The following is a 23059-nucleotide window of genomic DNA, read 5'->3' as shown; positions in this document are numbered from 1 at the left end:
CTGACTCCTTGGTCTAATACCAGGGCGATGGATTTGGTACACAAATCATTTGACTCCGACGCCTCAGCTTATAAAAACTTAGACTCCAGGTACCCAAAATTGCCCCGACTCAGACTCCACAGCCCTGCTAGCTACAATGGGGCCCTGGGGCAAAAGTAACTTGGGGGTTCTCCCTTCCAACCAAATCACCCCCAGCCCCCCTGAGCCAGCTGCCTGGGCTGATCCAATCTCCCCCCTTTACACAGTATCATTAAGTGTCCATCATATTTCTCCTACAAAGCATTTTTGGTGTTCCTATTATTCACCTCCACATTTTGCTATACAGAGTGTAAACACAGCATCCTCGCTCTCATGGGTCATCATAGCTGTAACGGAGGGAGGCACCTTGGGGGGCCCCTACTTGCTCTGGGGCAATTGCCCCCTTTGCCTCTATGGAAGGGTTGGCCCTGTGATGTATTACACCTAGTCAGAATTCCTCACATCTGTTGGCAAGCTTTTACTTACAGTTGGTTTTTAATCACTTGTCCTCTCCTCTGTATAGGGAACAGGTAGTCTAACTTCCTTACCTACATATAGATGTTTTGGGGAGAGAAAAACCAAGTACCTCTTTTTGTTGTCCACTATTGCAGTTGGCATGTGATGCAAACAATTGATGCTGCACAGGAAGAGGGAAGACTGAAATGCTTATACTGGAGAGATGAAATTAGGAACCAGTTATAGGAATGCTCCCCCCGCTCTATGCCGCTGTACTCTTCTACTAATCAGTAACTAGAGGCTCTTGAAAAACATCCAGGAGAGATTGGCAGGAAACTCGCCACCATTGCCTGCTGGCTAGCAGCACCACTGCTTATACAGACAAACTTGCTCTCTGAAAAAGTTTGCTGAACAGAGCTAGCCTTCTGAGGCAGATATGTTGTTAATACTGAGCGATAACATTCAGCCAGAATTGATGACAGCTGCCAAATTAAAAGTAAATGCAACTTTCAGTTTATATAAATATATGTATGGCACTCTAAATAATTCTCCCCCAATGAACAATGCCACAAACCTTTTCATACAGTGGCTTGCAAAAGTATTCGGCTCCCTTGAAGTTTTCAACATTTAGTCACATTACTGCCACAAACATGAATCAATTTTATTGGAATTCCACGTGAAATACCAATACGAAGTGGTGTACATGTGAGAAGTGGAACAAAAATCATACATGATTCCAAAATTTTTTTTTACAAATAACTGCAAAGTGGGGTGTGCATAATTATTCAGCCCCCTGAGTCAATACTTTGTAGAACCACCTTTTGCTGCAATTACAGCTGCCAGTCTTTTGGGGTATGTCTCTACCAGCTTTGCACATCTAGAGACTGAAATCCGTGCCCATTCTTCTTTGCAAAACAGCTCCAGCTCAGTCAGATTAGATGGACAGTGTTTGTGAACAGCAGTTTTCAGATCTTGCCACATATTTTTGATTGGATTTAGGTCTGGACTTTGACAGAGCCATTCTAACACATGGATACGTTTTGTTTTAAACCATTCCATTGTTGCTCTGGCTTTGTTTAGAGTTGTTGTCCTGCTGGAAGGTGAACCTGCACCCCAGTCTCAAGTCTTTTGCAGACTCCAAGAGGTTTTCTTTCAAGATTGCCCTTTATTTGGCTCCATCCATCTTCCCATCAACTCTGACCAGCTTTCCTGTCCCTGCTGAAGAGAAGCACCCCCAGAGCATGATGCTGCCACCACCATATTTGACAGTGGCAATGGTTTGTTCAGAGTGATGTGCAGTGTTAGTTTTCCGCCACACACAGCGTTTTGCATTTTGGCCAAAAAGTTCCATTTTGGTCTCATCTGACCAGAGCGCCTTCTTCCACATGTTTGCTGTGTCCCCCACATGGCTTGTGGCAAACTGTAAACAGGACTTCTTATGCTTTTTCTGTTAACGATGGCTTTCTTCTTGCCACTCTTCCACAAAGGCCAACTTTGTGCAGTGCACGGACTAATAGTTGTCCTAGGGACAGATTCCCCCACCTGAACTGTAGATCTCTGCAGCTCGTCCAAAGTCACCATAGGCCTCTTGACTGCATTGCTAAACAGCCCTCTCCTTGTTCGGCCTGTGAGTTTAGGTGGAACGGCCTTGTCTTGGTAGGTTTACAGTTGTGCCATACTCCTTCCATTTCTGAATGATCGCTTGAACAGTGCTCCGTGGGGTGTTCAAGGCTTTGGAAATCTTTTTGTAGCCTAAGCCTGCTTTAAATTTCTCAATAACTTTATCCTTGACCTGTCTGGTGTGTTCTTTGGACTTCATGGTGTTGTTGCTCCCAATATTCTCTTAGACAACCTCTGAGGCCGTCACAGAGCAGCTGTATTTGTACTGACATTAATTACACACAGGTGCACTCTATTTAGTCATTCGCACTCATCAGGCAATGTCTATAGGCAACTGACTGCACTCAGACCAAAGGGGGCTGAATAATTACGCACACCCCACTTTGCAGTTATTTATTTGTAAAAGATGTTTGGAATCATGTATGATTTTCGTTCCACTTCTCACGTGTACACCACTTTGTATTGGTCTTTCACGTAGAATTCCAATAAAATTGATTCATGTTTGTGGCAGTAATGTGACAAAATGTGGAAAACTTCAAGGGGGCCGAATACTTTTGCAAGCCACTGTATTAGACAATCTGGATGAATATTGAAGTATGTGTCTTGTCAAATTTTAACAATTTGTTCTAATGCTACACAGGATAGATAAGTAAGATTTCAGACCTATTCTAAACTGTCTGTAGCTTATCTACAGTAACCCTAATTTGCCCAGGAAAGCGGAGTAAGAACATTGCTGGCATATATTAAGTTTAAGTCTATAAAATAGGCTGTCGGCAAATAAACTACAGGCCTGAGCCCACTAACGCAGTTCTGTCCGCTTTTCATCAACACATCAATGATGTCATATCAAAGCGGACAGAAGTGGACACACGTGGACACAACTGCGTTAGTGGGGTTAGGCTCTTACCATTGGACTTTTGGTAGAGTTCACACCGCCAACAGAGGTATAAATATGCAGGGGTTTGTAGTTAAAAGAGATCTCCCTTTTTCTTTGTAGAACTGTTGTTGAATCATCCTAACAACATCCTCAGCAGTCACTGGAGCAATGTTGCAACTGACACCTCCTATTGAAAGCTGTGCTGCCAGTATGACAGCGTGGCACTTACAGGACCCCAGCTGGATACGAACAGGCCCAGTCACTGACAGACTCAGTATTAGACAGATTGATGAAGTGTACTGCACATGTCACAGAATGGGGGCATACATAGTATGATAATTGAAATGAAGTATGCGGCTGTACAGTGAGGGCAACAGCGTAGTGTATTGATTTAAACCTTTTATGTGGCTTATTTTAACTCTCTATATATATGCCAATGATGTTCTTACTCCTACATACATACATGATTATTTTTTATGTTTGGCTGGATAGCACAAAAGTATGGCAAGATAGTATAAGCTTGCCGGTAAACCGCTGAGCTGATGAGGAATGTTTTTCTCTTTTTTTTTTCTTTTAAAGATGGTGGAATTGTACTTGAATGAATTTATTTTCCAGAATGCTATAATGGTTTTCATATATAAATTTACTGTCTGTATTTGTAACTTTCATGCATGGAATTAGTGGCAGTAGCATCAAGGGCACACAAGGTGGCATATGGCTTGCTTAAACGCATCCCTGCTCTTTCATATTGAGGACTTGGTGCGTGAAGGATACACTTGTGTGTTGCTTTGTGCTGATTTCCTGCTCTCGTTCCTCAAAACTTGTTTATTGACTGGTGTTGCCTCATCACCACAGAGCTCCACACTTCTGACATTGTTCTCATTATTTTTCTTCACAGCGTTACATTTGGTGCTGAAATAGTCTGCATTACAAGTGCAGCTAGGAAGGAGGGAGATGTGAAGGTGGAATTACATTATGGCAGTTATACAGTGAAAGAAGCTGGAAAATTCTCCTACAGAAGTAACCCCTCTATTTCCCAGTTTTACCCTGAATTGAGCTTTGCCAGGTATTTCCACACTTCTAGTTATATTATATTTCTCTGTTGCATCCTGACGCATTTATGTATTCTGCAAATTTCCAGATCACCCAGTGGGCTCACTTTTGTCTATAGATAACTTGTAGAAAGAGATGGATATTGGAGAGGTATAGTTTTTTTTTTCAAGGAGTATTTATGTAGAAGATTGAGATTGAGTAGATCAGATAAGTGACTAGTATTGTGTTGGCTCATGTCCACACCACTGTCCAAAATTTGCAATAGACAATGACTGCACACTTCATGTTTCGCACCGCCTTTTGTCAGGTGTACGTCTTGTAGTGATGCTAGCTACGAGTACATAGCTGCTTGTAATCAAAATTTAAGTTAGATAGTGCTGCCTGCAGCTAGGAGGGTTAACTTACCTACGCCACCGCCTATAGCCGTTATGTTCCACTTGCAGTCCTCGTAACGCATCTACTTCCTCCTTCAAACCCAGGAGGAGGTAGTAGTGGTGCTATTTGGACTGAGAGTGAAATGCATCGACTGTAGGTGGCTTCAGAGGTAAGTTAACACCCCTCCTTCCCCTGCTGTGGGAAGCATTATCAATTTTAAATTATGATTATGAGTAGCTACATACTCATAGCTAACATCACTAATGTCTTGCTTCTGTTTCCTGTATAGCCTTGAAACAGAAGCAGCAAGAGAGATATAATTACGTGACCGTGACCAATCATTCAAAGTCACATGCTGCTCAATTTTCTTTAAAGATTATCTGAACTAAAAATGAGGTAAACTGTATCTATAGTCCTACACCTAATAGGACTTCCCTGGAATCCCATAGTTTTATTTTGCACTTAAAGGTTAATAAAAGTATGATAGGTTTAAAGTTTTGACTGTCTCCGCCACCAACTACCATTTCAAGAGGAACTCCACTGAAAATAATGTAATTAAAAAATTGCTTCATTTTTACAATAATTATGTATAAATGATTTAGTAAGTGTTTGCCAATTGTAAAAACTTTCCTCTCCCTGATTTACGCTATGACATTTATCACATAGTGACATTTTTTACTGCAGGCAGGTGATGTCAGTGGAATGAGCTTGCTTTTTTGGCAGCTTGCTTGCTTTTTTTCGCAATTGGAAACAGCTGTTATTTTATGCAACAAGGCTCCCACAGTGTGATGTCAGAACCATGGTCCTGACATCACACTGTGGATGGGTTTTCACCACAATATCAGCCATACAGAGCCCCCTGATTATCAGTTTGTGAAAAGGAAAAGATTTATCATGGGAAAGGGGGTATCAGCTACTGATTGGGATGAAGTTCAATTCTTGGTTACGGTTTCTCTTTAAACAAACTTGTATCTGTTCCCTACTCTCAGAAGTGATTTGCTCAGTCACGCAGGAATGTTTTTACCTCAAATTAGTTATCAGTGGGCATTGCACTACAGTGTGACTGAACCGACAGAAGAGAAACTGTCGTTTAGGATTCTAGATCCTTAAAAGGAACCCAGGGTGGGAGAGATATGGAGGCTGTCATATTTATTTCCTTATGAACAATACCTGTTGCTTGGCAGCCCTATTGATATTCTGGCATAAGTAGTCAAAACCCTGGAACAAACATATGACTAATCCAGTAAAACTTGATTCCGTTGAGTCAGAGTACCTGATCTGCTGCATGTTTGTTCAGGGTCTGTGGCAACAAGTTTTAGAGACGGAGGATCAGGTGGACTGCCAGGCAACTGGTATTGTTTAACCACTTCAGCCTTATGGACGAGATACATTTTCACATTTCAGCGCTTCTCCCATTTATTCATCAATAACTTTATTACTACTTATCACAACGAAATGATCTATACCTTGTTTTTTCCACCACCAATTATACTTTCTTTGGGTGGTATTTTATGCTAAGAATTATTTTATTCTAAATGCATTTTAACAGGAATAATAAGAAAAAAATGGAAAAAATTCATTATTTCTCGGTTAGGCCATTATAATTTTAAACTCTGGTAGCATTCATTAATCTGATTGGCGGCAAAAATCGGTGAGCCGGAGGGAGCGCGGTGGTACCAATTTGAACAAAAACAGTGATCATTCTTGGCGGACATGCACTGATTGGCTCAGGGGATTTTCGTCCCCTGCCACCAATCCCCTCAGTTTCCGGCAACATCGCGATCGCAGGCTTCTGCCCACACGATTGTGCGCACAGACCCCAAACTGCATAGACGTGAGCCTCACGTGGCTGTAGCAGCACCTGCCGCAGAAGTGAGGCACACGTCTGTGCGGCAAAAGTGGTTAAAGGAAAATTAAATATGGTGGCCTCCTTATTGCTCTCACCTCGGGTTCCCTTTAATCTTTACATGGAGAAAAAAGGATCACAGTCTTGGTGTAGATAGGATTGAGACTTTACAAACACGTTTAGCTCATCATAATAAATTAATGGTTCTCTATTAAGAAGACCTTGCATAGAATACATTTCCCAATAACTTCTCAGTACTTTATCAGAGGTAGAAATGAGCATCCATGCCATCCCTTTGGATGTGCCGGTCAGAAGCTAAGAGAACTGTATCTAATGGGTAGTTGACTGCCTCAACTATAAGCATTGCTGTCGCTCCTCTTGAAATGCTCTGACTCAGCTGGGTTACAGGTACGACCCATGCTCTGCTTTATCCGCTCGCCTCCTTGATCACGCTCCCGAAAGGGTGTGCCCAGGATGCACATGCACGGTCACAAATCTTTCCAAAGCACGCATATGCAGAGCTCCCGGGCACAGCTGCCGTGCACAGTAGCTGCAACTCAGCGGGAAAGAGGGGCGGCCTTCACTCCTCATTAAAAATCTCTGACCCAGCTGGATCACGGCTACTGCGCATGGGTGGTCCTGTCCATGCACCTCCTAAGATTGTGCTTCCATGGCTGGGATAATTTTGTGCATACACGGTTTCTTTGTGAACTGCTCTTGAGTAGCATAAGTAGAAATCAGCAAATCAACAAATTCAAAAGTCTTTAATTGCTGCTAGTAAACCATAATCCATAGTTTCAAGGCAGCGGAGTGCTTATTTATCAAGGAACACAGTGCAAAAATATGTGCCCCAGTGAGAGCAACAGTAAGCGTGCACCTGCTTTGCACTTTTACACTCAGCATTATACAAAGGAAAATACCCGTTACTCATGTAATTGTGTTCTTATGGGCTTTTACAATTGAGCTTTTCAGGACTAGATTCCTTGCCTACACCTGTTAAAATTAGCAGTCTGAGGTGATATTCATTTGAAAAGCATTACAGAGACAAATTAGAGAAGTCCCATTATAATGCTTTTCAGTATAGTCTATGACCAGCATACTTGAATTGCAGCACGGTGTGCGTTCGTCTAGCACCCTGTAACACATCGCTGAAGTGTGAGTAATGCCGTTTGCCTGAGGAGGTTAGAAACTTGGTGTACATTACCATATCACTTGAAAGGAGATATGTGAGAGTAGTCTTTAAAATCAGTTGTAAACATGGGGGGGAGGGGGGGGGGCGCATAGGGGGTTTTCGGCGGGGGGGGGGGGGTGTTATAAAAGTGGGAAATTCCATCATCACACCTGTAACACCGTAGTAGCATGCTTATCATGTTGTAATTACTTATAAGCGTGGAAGGTGTCAATTCTGATGATCTGGGAATTGTACATACTGGTTAACAATGTAAATTATATACAGTGTGTGTAGCCTTTGTGGTTGGTAAGGCTAGATTTAGACTGGCATGTCCTGATGGGTTTTTTTTTTCTTAGCAAGTAGAAGCATGTTCTGATGTTAAGTGTAAGGTCTATTGTGCATAGGGAAATCATCATGGGATAACCGTGATACAATGAAATTACACTGCAAATAAATTCTGTTGAAATAGGATTGCAACAAGTCCGCAAATAGCCGAGGATAGATGTACTAAAACTGTTTATTTTAAAGGACATCCGAAAATAAACGGATGAGTTAAACAATTGTATCTATCCTCCTTCTCCTAAAAATGACTTTTTTTTAAGATATCCCACATTTTTATTTTGGATTTAAAGAGTAACTGTTAGGCTAAAAAAGATAATTTAAACCTCCATTCTCCTGTGTTAAACAGTTTAGAAGGAAGCCAAAAAGGCAATACTGAAGTTAAAAATCTCTTACTTTGTTGTTGGCTGAATAGCAATCCTCTTTATCCCCAAGCTCCCAAGGAGGCCGCAGGCCGCATAACAGATACTGCAGAGCATGCTGGGAGGTTTTTTTTCTCTCCACTGCACAGGGAGTGCAGGGAGGTCCTCCCCTTCATTTCCCTATCCCGCCCTAAGGCTGCTTTCACAGTGGGACGTTACAGGCTCATGTTACAGCAGCCTGTAACACAGCCCAACTCACAGCACTGAAAAAATCAATGTGCTGTTCACAGTGCACACATTGCAGTATACTGCAGGAGTCAGCTATTGTTCCTAGCCACATGGCTAATTAATATTCACTGCACTGTAGTGTTGTCCGGATCATGAACGATTCGGATCTTTGATCCGGATCTTTTTTGAGAGTTGAATCATCCGACATTCGGTTCACAGTGGATGTCTGAAAGAAACAGGAACTGCAGCTTCTGTGCACAAGCACAATCTTCCTGCTGCATCTCTCCCTTCTCCATTAGCACCCTAAATGTGCCCTCATTCTCCTGCATCTCTCACTCTGCTGCAAATGATTCAAAGATTCGGTTCAAAGATCTGGATCTTTTCAATGATCCGATTCGAATCATCCGAATCATTGAAAAGATCCGGACTTCCCAGTATTCCCAGTATAGAACTAAAAGGTCTCACCTCTGTTCATCTGACAGCCTCCCCGGGTCGATACCCCCGTCCCCACACCCCCCCACACACACAAACTGACAGCACGATCGCCCTCCTCATGAACATCCCCATCAGACAATGTGCCCCCTTAGACCAGAGACTGGTGGGAGTGTCTGAGGGCTGGAACTTGGGAGGGCTAAAGAATCCTCAATCAGGAAGCAGGGTAAGGGAGGATATTGCATCACAATTGGCTTCATACAAGACAGTCAAAGATGGAACCTGCCATGAGCTGTCAGGAGCATCAATCTCTGCAAATACTATATAGAAATTCTGTGAAATCCAAACGTGGACAGTGAAATGCATATGTAATGTAAGTACGGCCAATATTTAGCTACTGATGTGTTTTTTTTTCTCTGAGACCTTATACCTAACAGCTCCTCTTTAAATCTAGTTTTTACTGTTTCATTGTCTCTGCTCAATGACACCTTCATTGAAGTATGCCAGAGCTCAAATCTATGAATTATTGACCCTTTTTATCTCTTTTCTGCTCTCAGAAGCCATTTACTGTCAGAAAATAGTTTTATGGCTGTAATTACTTATCAGTGAGGGTTGTGCTATGGTCTGACCCAGTCTGGCCTGGTCCCGAACCCAGACAGAAACTGTCACTTGCATTACTGATGTTTAACTCTTTCAGGCAGAGAAAGAAAGAAAGGAACACAGCAAAGTTATTTGTGTGCTAGGCACTGTACATACACGTCTAGCTCATCATGTCACATGCCACCTTGGTTGTCCTTTAACCACTTTACCCCCGCGCGTACGTATTTCTCCGCCCCTTTTTCCATCCTTTAAAAACCAGGGACGGAGAAACACGTACTTTCCGCGTTCCCGACGCTGCCCGCGCTCCCGCTAGTAAACACGCAGCCCGCCGCTAGTAAACACGCCGCCGCCCGCTCGCCCAGAGATCAATGAACGGGAAAATCCATTCCCGTTCGTTGATCTAAGCCCCGCAATGATCAGCTGCTCTCCGATGGGCAGCGCGATCATTGTGAGAAAAAACTCACGTGTCCAGCCTCCTTATTCTTCCTCCAAGCTTCCGGAAGGAAGCTTGGAGGTCGCATTAAAACAAAAAGTTACTGTGGCCATCTTGTGGCCAAATAGTAAACTACACCCTACACATTTTTCACATACAAATAAATGACTTTTACACATAAAATTAACTCATTACCTCCCACACTCCCCATTTTTTTTTTTTTTGTAATTAAAAAAAAATTAAAAAATTTACAATTAAAAAAAATACATAAATAGTTACCTTAGGGACTGAACTTTTTAAATATTTATGTCAAGAGGGTATAACACTGTTACTTTATAAACTATGGGCTTGTAATTAGGGATGGACGCAAAACTGAAAAAAATGCACCTTTATTTCCAAATAAAATATTGGCGCCAAACATTGTGATAGGGACATAATTTAAATGGTTTTATAACCGGGACAAAAGGGCAAATACGTTTCATGGGTTTTAATTACAGTAGCATGCATTATTTAAAAACTATAATGGCCGAAAACTGAAAAATAATTATTTTTTCCCCCACATTTTTCCTATTTTCCCATTAAAACACATTTAGAAAAAAATAATTCTTGGCATAATGTCCCACCTAAAGAAAGCCTAATTGGTGGCGAAAAAAACAAGATATAGTTCATTTCATTGCGATAAGTAATAATAAAGTTATAGACGAATGAATGGAAGGAGCGCTGAAAGGTGAAAATTGCTCTGGTGTTCAAGGGGTAAAACCCCTCAGTGGTGAAGTGGTTAAATAATGCATGCTAATGCTACTGTAAATAAAATGCTTTGGTAAGAAAAAAAAAAGTTCTGATGCTGTGAAACTGTTAAAGAAACACCAAGCCTTTTCAGTTCTGCTGAGTAGATTTTTAGTCTGGAGGTTCACTTTAACTGGGGCTTTTTCTAACCCCCATAGTGTGAGGCCCCTCAGTGGGTTCTGAATCTCCTCCATTGTATGGCTGTTACTCCTCATTAAAAGCTCCAACCCAGCTGGATCACTGCTACTGCACATGAGCGGCCCCATCCACCCACCTCATTTGCGCTCCCATGGCCGGCAGCATTCTGCGCATGCCTGATTACAGTTGTTTGTGAACTGCTTATGCGAAGGATAAGTAGAGATCAGCACTCCTAACGTATTCAAAAGTCTTTAATTGTGCTAATAATCCATTGTTTCAAGGCAGCGGAGTGCCTAATTATAAAGGAACACAATGCAGAAATATATGGGTGGCTCCTGCTTTGCACTTTACTGTGTTATGTAATATTCAGCACTAGTGGACCTAAGCACGTTTAAAAACGGGCTAGGTATGTCACTGCGCATGTGCCCGCCGCACGCAAGCCCGCCGGTCCATCCGCCCCTTCGTCCGTCATCGCTCGCCGCACGTCACTCTCCCTCAATGTCTGGGATGCAGAGTCATTAGGGTTTTATTATAGAGGATGCATGCATTGGATCTTATTGTTTGTAGAATGTAAAAGGACCTAATGGGGATTTCTCACTTTTTTATGTAGCGGAGGAAGAAATATTACCATTTCTGGCACTGGATTCAACCTTGTACAGAAATTCAGCATGATGGCAAAGGTGCGATCAAGGAGGGAGAAGCGGCAGGTGGATGGGGACAGCGCACAATTAGTAAGTGTTTACTTCCTCTTCCTGCAACTTGTTTAGACAACAAGATCTGTTTGAAAAATATGAAGTACTAGATGCATGAATGTTCATCAAATAATCCATTCTTTTGATTCTCACAATGCTGAAGGTCAGGCAATAAATAGGCAATAAATCAGGTACGTAGTCTGGTGCCAGGCTACGTACCAGACCGCATTGGTGATATGCTCCTATTTATTGCCTGAGGAAGTGGAATATACCCGCGAAACGCGTTGCACCTTGTTTGGAGTATGTAAATAGATTTTTGCTTAAAACAACAATTTTTGGTGTCTGTTTTGGAGGGGTAAGTCCACCGCTACCTACTTCATTTTATCCATTTTAAAGAAGTATTGTTTTCACCCTGTTGGCGCCTCTGTACTACTATTATAGTCCATCCCTTCCGAGCCTTTGTACACTCCGCATCTCATATAAATGCGTACTTGCGCCCATTTCACGTCCGCGTGATGCATACCATGTGTAAGAGCATATTTGTTAAACCATAAGCGTCATGCACATTACAATGCATACTAATAGTCGCAATGACGCAATAAGCATCCTATATGATAACAACTAAATTCCACTTGTAAATGCAAAAAAGACGCATAAAAAGTATTCAGAAAAAAACGTCAACTTTGACAAACCTAATTAGCGTCCAACTCCCGATTAAAATTAAAAAAAAGTCGAGAGAAAGATACAAACCAATTGTGCACAAACACAGGTTCATAATTCAAGGCTGGTCACAGTTGTACAAAACATTGAAAAGTCACACACACAAAAAAAGTTTAAATTTGTGATTGATTATTTGAAAGTGCCAAAATAATGTGCACATGATGAGTCTTCTAAATGATACTTTGTTTTGAGCAAGTTCCTGTGGTCTTCTGTATCTATTGATGGCTACATATATGCAGAACCAATCCGTTTTTAGCAGCATGTTCAACCACTCGACCCATAAAATTAGCGTTTACCAGCAATTTCCAGTTAGTCTGACGAAGTATTAATCTCTAATCCATGAACAGTCTATGATTGGATTGTTAGTTGGCATGCAGTGAATGTTGTCTTATATATAAACATCTTAATGCCTACAAATTATTCAGGAGAGACACAGCTTCAAAGATGCTTGTCTTGAAGAACAATAGACTTTGCTTGGTAAAAATATTTGTTCTTTATGACATTGAGAGTCATAGAACTGCCTTCTGAGAGGTTATTTAATTTGAGACCAAGGTACGCTAATTTATCATGGCATGGAAAGCACATATAGGGTTACCTACAATGTGGATTATAAATGAGGGGGGAAACTTGTTAGACAAAGAATTCCAATAACTAATATACGGTAAGTCGGGGGACACGTTTAGTTGATGCTCCCTGGAATTCTTTAATAGACATAGCTCTCTTCACACTGTTTTGGCTTTAATAAAGGAGAGGGATTTATTTTCTCTGATGCGCTGACGAGCTTCAGATGATAAAAAAATAATTCCAGTCTAATTGGATTACTAGATGTTATAAAATGACAAGCTGTTCTTAAATGCTACCAATTAATTATTTCACTGCTTAGGCTTCTGACCCTCTGAAAGATGTGACCGCATCTTTTCCTCCACTGCATGATTCTGAATTACGTTTCGGGTACATAGTATAGAATGAGCACGGAGGGAAGGGCTTTCTCTTACTAAATCCGACACGCGAAAGAGAAGCAGCTGAAAATCTTTTCAGGTCTTCACTGTACTATAAAAGCAGGTGGTTTTTACTAAATTTCACCTAGGCTGTGTCAGATGCAGGAGAACTTAGAGGACTACTTCTTCAAGGAAACCAAAGCCTAATATAGTTCAAGTAGCAAATTGCAACCTGAAAAACCGACCCTGTGGAGAAGCCTCTGTACCCATGTCTGTCCTTATAGTCACAGGTTCAGTATTGTATTCAGCCAATGTGCTGTGCCCCCACTGACGGCTCTGGTAACCTAGGATACTTGTAATCAGTAGCCCATCTGTATTTCCCAGTACCAGCCTGTCCACTCTGAAGCAGAATGCTGAGCATCAGGAGAATGGAGTAACAGACTAGTTAAAGCCGACCAGAATTCAGAATTTCTTCTCTGCTCTAAAAAATCCACAACAGCATAATAACCTTGAAGAAGAAAAAAATTGGTTACAGCTGATACAAATCCTGCAACAAATCTGCAGTGTCTACTTCCTGCTTTCACGGAAGCAGACCTGTTGTTAAAATCCTGTTTACATATTAGCTGCTCTACCATGGCAGAGGAGATTACTGAGTGGGCACAGCTGAGAAATTAAATTACAGTGGTAATTAGTCACAGATGAGGGAGAATTAGACAGGCTAACCTCTCTAAATACATACAGGGTGTATTTTTTTGTATTCCTTCTGTCCTGTGCAAGAGTTCTGGTCCACTTCAAAGTACAATTCACCATGCATTGTTTACATTATATAATTAGATCATGAATAACGCACTAACCCTAAAGGAAGGCCATTTTTGTACCTGGTACACACCATGTACTTTCCCATCAGATAGACAAGTCAAATCAGTTATTTCTGACAGGTCCGATCTGATTCCTGATTGTTTTGATGATTGATTTTCTGATCACTTCAATACAAAATGGATTAGAAAAATCGGAAATCAGATCGGATTAATTTGATAATCTCCACTCCACTCCAGAGTCCTCTTCTTCCCACTCCCCACACAGTGTTTTTCTGGCCTGCTTCCTCACCTCAGATGACCATGCATCTACTGTTTGCATTGATGCAGATGGCAGAGTGGAAATGCCAGACAATCTAGCAGTCCCTGGCCAGCTTGAGGAAGGAGATCACTCTGAAACAGCGGGCTGTCGCTGTTCATGGCCATCTCTCTGATGTCATTTTATGTAAAAGAGCTTTATTTTCAGACGTGGTGCTGCTGGATCCTTACTAGTTTGCACGATAGGACTCTGCAAGATTAGAGGCATTTCCAGCATAAGCACATGTGATATCCACAGTGGGTGCTTGTCACACTAACTTTGGCTATTTTTCCCCAGCACCAGCTGGTAATATCCACATTGTGACATTACAAATAGTGCCCACTACCAGGAGCGGACTGACCGTTCGGGCACTTGGGCACGGACCGAGGGCCCATGGTCGGTGGGGGGGGGGGGGGGGGGGCGGGTGCCGGAGCACCCTGAGCAGGAAGGGAGGCAGCTAGTGAAAGGGAGCGATGGGCACAGCGGCGGGGAAGGGGGGACTTCTTCACCCCCTTGCCTCACCTTGGGGCCCCCCTTCCTCGCTCTCCCCTCCGGAATGTTTAAATGTCGGTGCAGCGGCAGACAGCGAATGGGAAGGACTTACTGCTGTTACAGCCGCCGGAGGGAGCTTTGATCTGTGTGCCGCTAATTTGGTCTTGAGTAGACCAGACTAGCGGCAAACAGATCAAATCTCCCTCCGGCGGCTGGAAGAAAAGCGGCAAGTCCTCCCCGCCCGCTGTCTGCCGCTGCGCCGACACCTAAACATTCCGGAGGGCAGAGCCAGGAAGGGGGGGGGGGGGGAGACGTCCCCCCTTCCCCACCGCTGTGCCCATTGCTTCCTTTCACTGACTGCCTCCCTTCCTGGTGACACCTATAAACCTGGCTATACTGGGGCAACCTATACACCTGACTACATATACTGGGGACAACTATACACCTGGCTGAATATACTGGGGACACCTATATATCTGGGTATACTGGGGACACCTATACACCTGGCTGCATATACTGGAGAAACCTATACACCTGACTACATATACTGGGGACACCTATACACCTGGCTGCATATACTGGGGACACCTATAGACCTGGCTACATATACTGGGAACACCTATACAGCTGGCTGCATATACTGGGGACACCTATAGACCTGGCTACATATACTAGGGACAGCTATACACCTGGCTGCATACACTGGGGACACCTATAGACCTGGCTACATATACTGGGGACACCTATACAGCTAGCTACATATACTGGGGACACCTATACAGCTAGCTACATATACTGGGGACACCTGTACACCTGGCTACATATACTGGGAACACCTATACACCTGGCTGCATATACTGGGGACACCTATAGACCTGGTTATACTGGGGACACCTATACACCTGGCTACATATACTGGGGACACCTATACACCTGGCTACATATACTGGGGACACTTATACAGCTAGCTACATATACTGGGGACACCTATACAGCTAGCTACATATACTGGGGACACCTCTACACCTGGCTACATATACTGGGAACACCTATACACCTGGCTGCATATACTGGGGACACCTATAGACCTGGTTATACTGGGGACACCTATACACCTGGCTACATATACTGGGGAACCGCTGCCAGATTATGTATGTTGGGGAAACCGCTGCTTCCAGATTGTGTATTTTGGGGGAACCACTGCTGCCAGATTACATGTATTTTGGGTGATCCACTGCCAGATTACGCATATTTAGGGAAACAGCTGCCAAATTATGTGTATTTGGGGGAACCGTTGCTGCCAGATTACGTCTATTTTGGGTAAACAACTGCCATATTCTCTGTATTTTGGAGGAACCTCTGTGAAATTACATAGATTTTTGGTGAAATGCTGTCAGATTACATGTATTTTGGGGGGAAACACTATGGCAGAGTTCAAACTTCCCCGGCAGACCTTTTACACCACTGCTAAGGTATGTATAGTTTGCCCCACCCATGACCATGCCCACATTCTGTTGCGTGACCACACCCATTTTTTTCGCCACACAGGGGTTTTTATCAGTGTAGAATATCCGTTGTTAGTAAATTATTATATCTAATGCTGGGGATACACGGGCCAATGCGCCCTTATCAATCGAGCCGCTGATGGCTCGATTGATAATATCTGACAGGTCCGATGACCCGCCGGATAGATTACCCGCTCAATCCCCGCAGGCGGACAATAGCGGGGAATCGAGCGGAAGATGAAGAGCGCCCGCGGGGACGCGGCGGGAGTCGATCCGGCGGCTAATCGAGCTGCCGGGTCGACCCATGTATCCCCAGCATTAGTCTGTAAAAAAATAACATGAAAGGTGGGCACACTGGTATGGAGCCCCATAATATCCTATTTCCCGGGGCCCCATGAGTTGTCATATCGCCCCTGCCCACTACCTATAACTCCGAAACAGTGGTCATGTGAACCATAGACTGCTTTTTAAAGCTGATGATTACAGCCGTTGGGGTTAGATTAGTGCAGATACAGGCACTGCAGGATCTTCCCTATGAGGCAGAGCCTAGCTGGTGTGTCAGTCACTTGTGTAGGCATAGCTGGGCAGGTCAGGCTGAACAAAAGTGGACTTAGATGAGAGAACACCAATAGTATTGCCTCTGGCTTCTTTATTAAAGAACTTTTGAAGGCATATTAGTGTCAACAAGTAATGTATAGACACGTTGCTCTGATATACCTGTGTAGCATGTGCGGCTTTAATCTTGTACTGTCTTGTTTCTGTGAGAGGAGATAGAGTTCAATTCTAGATCAGACCAGCAGAAATGTGTCGGATTATATTTGGTAGCATTCGGCCAGAGTTCCTTATGTTCTGTACTGCTATCTCTTTTTGTCATTCACTACATTCTTGTTAAATAATCCGTGATTAAAAATGTTTTGTAGCTAAGAACAGTACTTGCTTTCATTGCAACGAGTATCAGGAATTTACTGGCAGGAGGCTTGTAAGAATATGTACAGAGGACACACAAAGGATCAGATTCCGGAAGGAGAAGCTCCATCCATCATCCCTTGTGAAATCTTTTAAAGCTAGAGTGTTTATTTTTACTGGTTATTTCGGGAAATCTTGGCTTTCCCATTTTCTGCTCATTACAGTATCCGTGGCGCTGCATAATCGTCTGAATGAATAAGTCTATAAGCTTCAGGTTAGATAGATTTATTTTGCACATTTAAATAGCACTTCACATTTTCTCTCTTAAAAGCTGAAGAAAATGACAACAGCTCATTTCACTTACAGTCCATGAAAGGGCGTTACCCTAGCATACTCTAATGCCATTTTTGAAAGCCAGTTAACCTGACGGAATGTTTTTGGACAGTGGGAGGAAACAGAAGTACCAGGAGAACACCCAAGCAGACATAGGTAAAAACAACAAAAAAAGGTACTGACCAAGTTTATCAAGCTAGTATGACTACAATTGGCTTACGTGCCTCAACCCGTGAAATTGTGCCTGTCAGTGTGTTGGCAAGTTAAGGCCTAATCTTTGCCACACTAGTGACTGTCCCCGCTGTAGTTCCTCTCCCTGCTGTCCTTATTGTCATACACTATCATTGAGCTGCACACACACATCTTAATGATCAACCTAAGGTTAGTCCATGGCAGCCAGGACTGCATGAAAAGACACTAAATACCAAATGAGTGCTGTTGTCCTGGCTGCTGCTGAGACAGATGCCAGTGCAGTGAAGACTGACAGACCTACTGACAGACAGATATTGCAGTGGAGAGTTAGGAATGTTATACTTTACATGGCTGTAAGGACAAAGATTACCCAACGTTTAGTACAGAATTAGAAAAGAAACAACTTATCACTCCCCTCCACCCTCCATCTCTTTCCTTCCCAAACCTTGCAAGTTACAATCACTCTGGGCTGGTTCTGACAGACTGCTTCCGTCCTTGTCGTTTAATGCCAGAATTGAACACACTCCCCACATTGAGATGGATGGCAGCATTCCTCTCCTTGTGTTTGCTGGCGATTACAGGAACATTGCATTCGATCAAAATTCCTGAGACGCCGCGTGTAGCGTTCAGTGATGGATCTGTATCCCCCTGTAGGGCTAAAAACATGATGCAACGAATGAACAACGCAAACCGATGCCAAACACTTTTCTGCTTGGTTCCAGAAAAGCGTTTAGTATCAGCTGAACACAATGACCGTAGAATCATCTGAACCAGCAAATGGGCATTTCTTATGTAACAGTTGGTCAAGCTGCGTCCACAGCAATAAATTGTTACGTGTCATGAAAAATATAATTTGCCGTGAACAAATTGCATTGTGCGTATGTATGGACCTTTAAAGTATACTGATCCCAGATAAACAAACAGAGGAAAGAAGCTGGATGGACAAACACACTTTAAGTCCAAAATTTGATAGTACCAGATATGTAAACCAGTGGATCAGAGATCAGAGGTTAACAAATTATATGTTTTACAGAGATATCTAAGCTCTGTATGGCGGCAATGCAAAGTATAGCAGCTGATTATACACTTAATAGAAAGATTTTATGCAGATTGCATTGAATAGCAGATTATAGGAGGGCAGATTCCACCTGTGCCTCTGCACACACCAAACCATTAAGGGCAAACAATTGGTAGTTGCTCAACCAGGCTGATAACTATCATTTCAGGAGCTCACTAGGCTGGGCAAAGAGCAAAACCTGGGCTCAAATCTCACAGCCAGCAGCTTAAAGTGAACCAGAGACGAAGCACCCTCATGTATTTTACCATATACAGTATATCAGTGGGAACATTAGAGAAAACACCTTCCCTGCTCTGTTTCATTCTTCACTGCTCAGCCTGGTTCTTATTAACCTTGATAAAATCTCAGACTGAGCATTCAGTCTGGCTTTGCTCTGGAATCATTATAGCTGAGTCATTATAGCAGAGCCAGAAGGGGGCAGGCTTGGGCTTTAAAAGACATCAGAGAAGACCAATTTGGCTATAATGATTCCTGACCAAAGCCAGACTGAATGCTCAGTTGGGGATTTTATCCGGGCTGATTAGAAGCAGGCTAAGCAGTGAAGAATGAAACTGAGAGCAGGGTAGGTGTTTTCTCTAATGTTCCCACTGATATATATGGTAAAATAAATGAGGGTGCTTCATCTCTGGTTCACTTTAACACAACATTCCAAAATAAGATAATTGGTGCCTCGTATCCAACAGGCATGTGGGTTGTGCCCTTCTTCCGGCGTCAAGGCCAGTCTCCTAGAGGGTCCCTTATGCTAACTGTGGATTTTCTGCTGTGTATTGTTGCAGAAGCAAAGGGGGAATCTGCTGGTGGTTTTATTGCTAACGGTACTTTAATCTGAACAGCAGTTCCCAGCTGTGCTAAAATAATTGCAAAACAGATTTCCAGTGCTCACATAACCTTTTACAATGATAAACTTGCAACACCAAACACAACATTCCATTGGAACATACTGTATAAGACTCAGAAGACTTGCAGCAAATGCACCTCTGTACATACAGTATATGTTGATCTTTGGTTGAAAAAAATAACAGCCATGCAGACCAGGCTGTGCTCATTACAATGTCTTAATGATGCTGTAGCTGGTAGCCTCTGATTCTTCAAGATCCTCTGTACTGTAATGGAAGGTAAACGCACGCACGCACGCACACACACACACACACCCATGCTAAGTCTCTGTTATAGATTTAAGTAGACCTAAACTCTGCTCTAAAAGATACACAACAGCATATTAACATTTAAACAAAAAACATATCTTTGTTACACCTGATACAAATCCTAAAATAAATCTGCACTGTTTCTACTTCCTGTTTCATGGAAGCCAGTGGCATATCTGGGTAAAATAGCGCCTACGGCAAACACTTAAATTGCGCCGCCCCCCCACACACACACACACATCCCCAGCCCCGCCCCCAAGAAGAGTCTCATTCCCCCCATAATAAAAGCAGCCAGGTGCCTCAAGATAAGAAATTAAATAGCCGGGTGCGTCAAGATATTTAAGTAGCAGTGTCCCCTATATACATAATTTGAGTAGATATAATAATAATAATAATCCGAACATTTATATAGCGCTTTTCTCCTGTCTGACTCAAAGCGCTCAAGAGCTGCAGCCACTGGGACGCGCTCAGGAGGCCACCCTGCAGTGTTAGGAAGTCTTGCCTTGAACTCCTTACTGAATAGGTACTGACCCTAGCCAGGATTCGAACCCTGGTCTCCCACATCAAAGGCAGAGCCCTTAACCAGTAACCAGTACTCTATTCTATACTCTAGATATGTTCCACAGACAATAGAATTAAGAAGACACGTGCTTCTAGATATCAGTATAAGGTAGTTATATGTGCACCCCACATTTGAAAAGTGCTCATCTAAGGACAGTTATTGGCATGACTATGTACTCTGTACAGTGCTGCAGAAGATGTCAGAGCTATATAAATACATACTAATAATAATATGATTGGACATTAGACTGAGTATGGTAGGATTAGATTGTGAGCTCTAAAGACAGTTCTTGACATGACCATGTACTCTGTAAAGTGCTGCAGATGATGTCAGAGCTATATAAAGACATACTAATAATAATATGATTGGACATTAGACTAGGACTATGGTAGGATTAGATCGTGAGCTCCTCGGAGGACATTCAGTGGCATGCCTAGGTGCCCTGTAAAGTGCTGTGTGTGTGTGGGGGGGGGGGGGGGGGAGTAGCAATGGAACTAAATGCAGCCACTGATGGAACAATTTCCTGAAAGAATCTCCAAAAATTGTCCGGGAGCAATACGAATGTGATGTGTACCTTTTTAAGGGAGGTGCACCAGATGGGGGGGCGGGTTAAGAGAAGCAGGGAGAGCAAGTTGGGGAAATGGAGGACAGTAAGAAGTGTGGGAAAGGTAAGGGGGGACACAAGTGAGGGCAAAAAAAAAGAGAGAGAAGGAAGGGTGGGAGATAATGATGTGGAGGAACAGACTGTGTGGAAAGGGAGAAATCACACCAGGGCAATCTTCACCAGCCCCGTTTGGCAGGAACGTCGCACCACAATTATGCTGCACAGTACAGGAGAGAGAGGGGGCAGAGCACTTGCTGGAAGCAGAGAGAGGACAGGATGTATTCAGCGTAATAATCTTATCAATTTTGTAGGGAGCTGCCTCTCTCTGCTCCGGTAACTTCACACACATAGCTATCAGCTTCCCCACAGCTGTGCTCATCTCCTGCCTGCAGGGGCGTTGCTAGGATCCCGGGAGATCCGGGGCACATCTGGACACCAAGAGAAAATAAGTAAAAGCAAAAGTGGGCGTGGCCATGTACAGAGGGGAAGTGGGCATGGTTATGGGTGTCCTGACCAACAGCATCTTGTAATGTAGTCTAATGCTGGGCATACACGGTTAGATAGTTCTTATCAATCGAGCCGCTGATGGCTCAATTGATAAGATCCAACCTGTCCGATCACCGCAGCTGATCGATACCGTGCTCAATCCCCGCAGGCCGACAATAGAAAATAATAAAGTGCTGATAAGAAGCGCCCGCGGGGACAAGCGGGAATCGATCCGTGCGGACCGGCGGTGACGCGCCAGCATCGAGCCGCCGGCTCGATACCGGCGCATAAACGAACCATGTATGCCCAGCATAAGGCTGGGTTCATAAATACAATGTGTACAGTTTTGTTCCAGTCCTGTCAGTTTTCTATCAGTCAAGAATAAAACTGATAGAAAAAAGATATAAAACTGATGACACAGGACTGAACTGGAACATATATTTGTGAAATCAATTTGGTACTTCAGCCAACAGGTACAAATCCCCAGCACATCAGACCAGCAGAACCTCTCTGCTCAGTGTAATCAATGTCTCACGCCCGAACATGCTGCTGTTCCTTAATGTGTAAATGTTCATGTATGTGTGCATTTATATATTACCTGTCCTGTGTCACTGTGCCTGTCCGTCTCCTGAATCAGATGTTCCTCCATTAGCAGTGTACACGCCGCCAGCACGTGACGTCACACTCACGCCAGCGTGCTATAGAGCTAATGGAAGAGTGGCAGATTCAGGAGATGGACAGGCACATTGACACAGGACAGGTAATGTATAAAAGCACACATCCATGTACATTTATATACTGGGGGGTACAGCGCAGGGAGTTTCAACACATTTGTCACAATATTGCTCGCCGTTTCCATCATGCAACTGATCGTGAAAGTCGGTCCTACATCTTGAAGTATATCCATTTTATACATGCAGCCAATTTTAGCCTGAAATTGGTTGCATGATCGATCGGACATGCACTTGGCGTCACCAATTTTCATCTGATTTGATTATAATAATCAAATCAGATGGTCATTGGCCGCCAAGTCACCTGATGTATGGCAACCTTAAGACCTTCTTAACAGAAATTGATAAACAGCAACTATACATTATAAAATTAGGATGCAGAGAGTTCAAGAAGTTAGGACCAGCAGTGAAAGGGTTATTGAAAGAAAAATGCAGGCTAAAGTGAAGAGCAGACCATAGTGCAGAGGTCAGGTCAGTGAGAGAGTGAATAGTGGAAGGAAGGGGAGATGAGCAGCTTATGGCCCATACTCACGGGCAGCAAATGTTGCCTGTCGCCAGCACACGTGAGCGTGTGGGCGACAGGCCGGCGACAGCTCCTCGCCAGGTCCCTCCGCGTACACACGCGGAAGAGGGACCAGCGGCATGACGGAAGCTGTCGCCGACGTTCCTCCTCCCTCCGCCGGAAGCTCTTCATACCTCAATGGAGGTTGCTGTTGCTAGTCCGCGTACTCATGCGGACTAGCGACAGCTGCGGCGGAGTTGCGGCGGCGACTGTCGCCAGGCGATTGAACTTTTCAATTGCCTGGCGACATCAGCGACGGGCGACAG

General features: G+C 43.4%; 1 protein-coding gene across 1 annotated transcript in view; it reads left to right on the top strand.

The window, feature by feature from the left end:
- PLXNB2 (plexin B2) overlaps positions 1-23059 on the top strand; it is a 324368-nt gene that overhangs the window by 262499 nt on the left and 38810 nt on the right. Inside the window, exons 17-18 of the mRNA XM_068273635.1 lie at positions 3870-4037; positions 11345-11465. Coding sequence (XP_068129736.1) covers positions 3870-4037; positions 11345-11465 — 289 coding nt within the window. The remainder of the gene's footprint in view (positions 1-3869; positions 4038-11344; positions 11466-23059) is intronic.

Source organism: Hyperolius riggenbachi, chromosome 3, assembly GCF_040937935.1.
Source record: "Hyperolius riggenbachi isolate aHypRig1 chromosome 3, aHypRig1.pri, whole genome shotgun sequence".
NCBI classification, from domain to species: Eukaryota; Metazoa; Chordata; class Amphibia; order Anura; family Hyperoliidae; genus Hyperolius; species Hyperolius riggenbachi.
The sequence above is the reverse complement of the archived record's forward strand: the minus strand, read 5'-3'. Positions and strand labels throughout refer to the sequence as shown.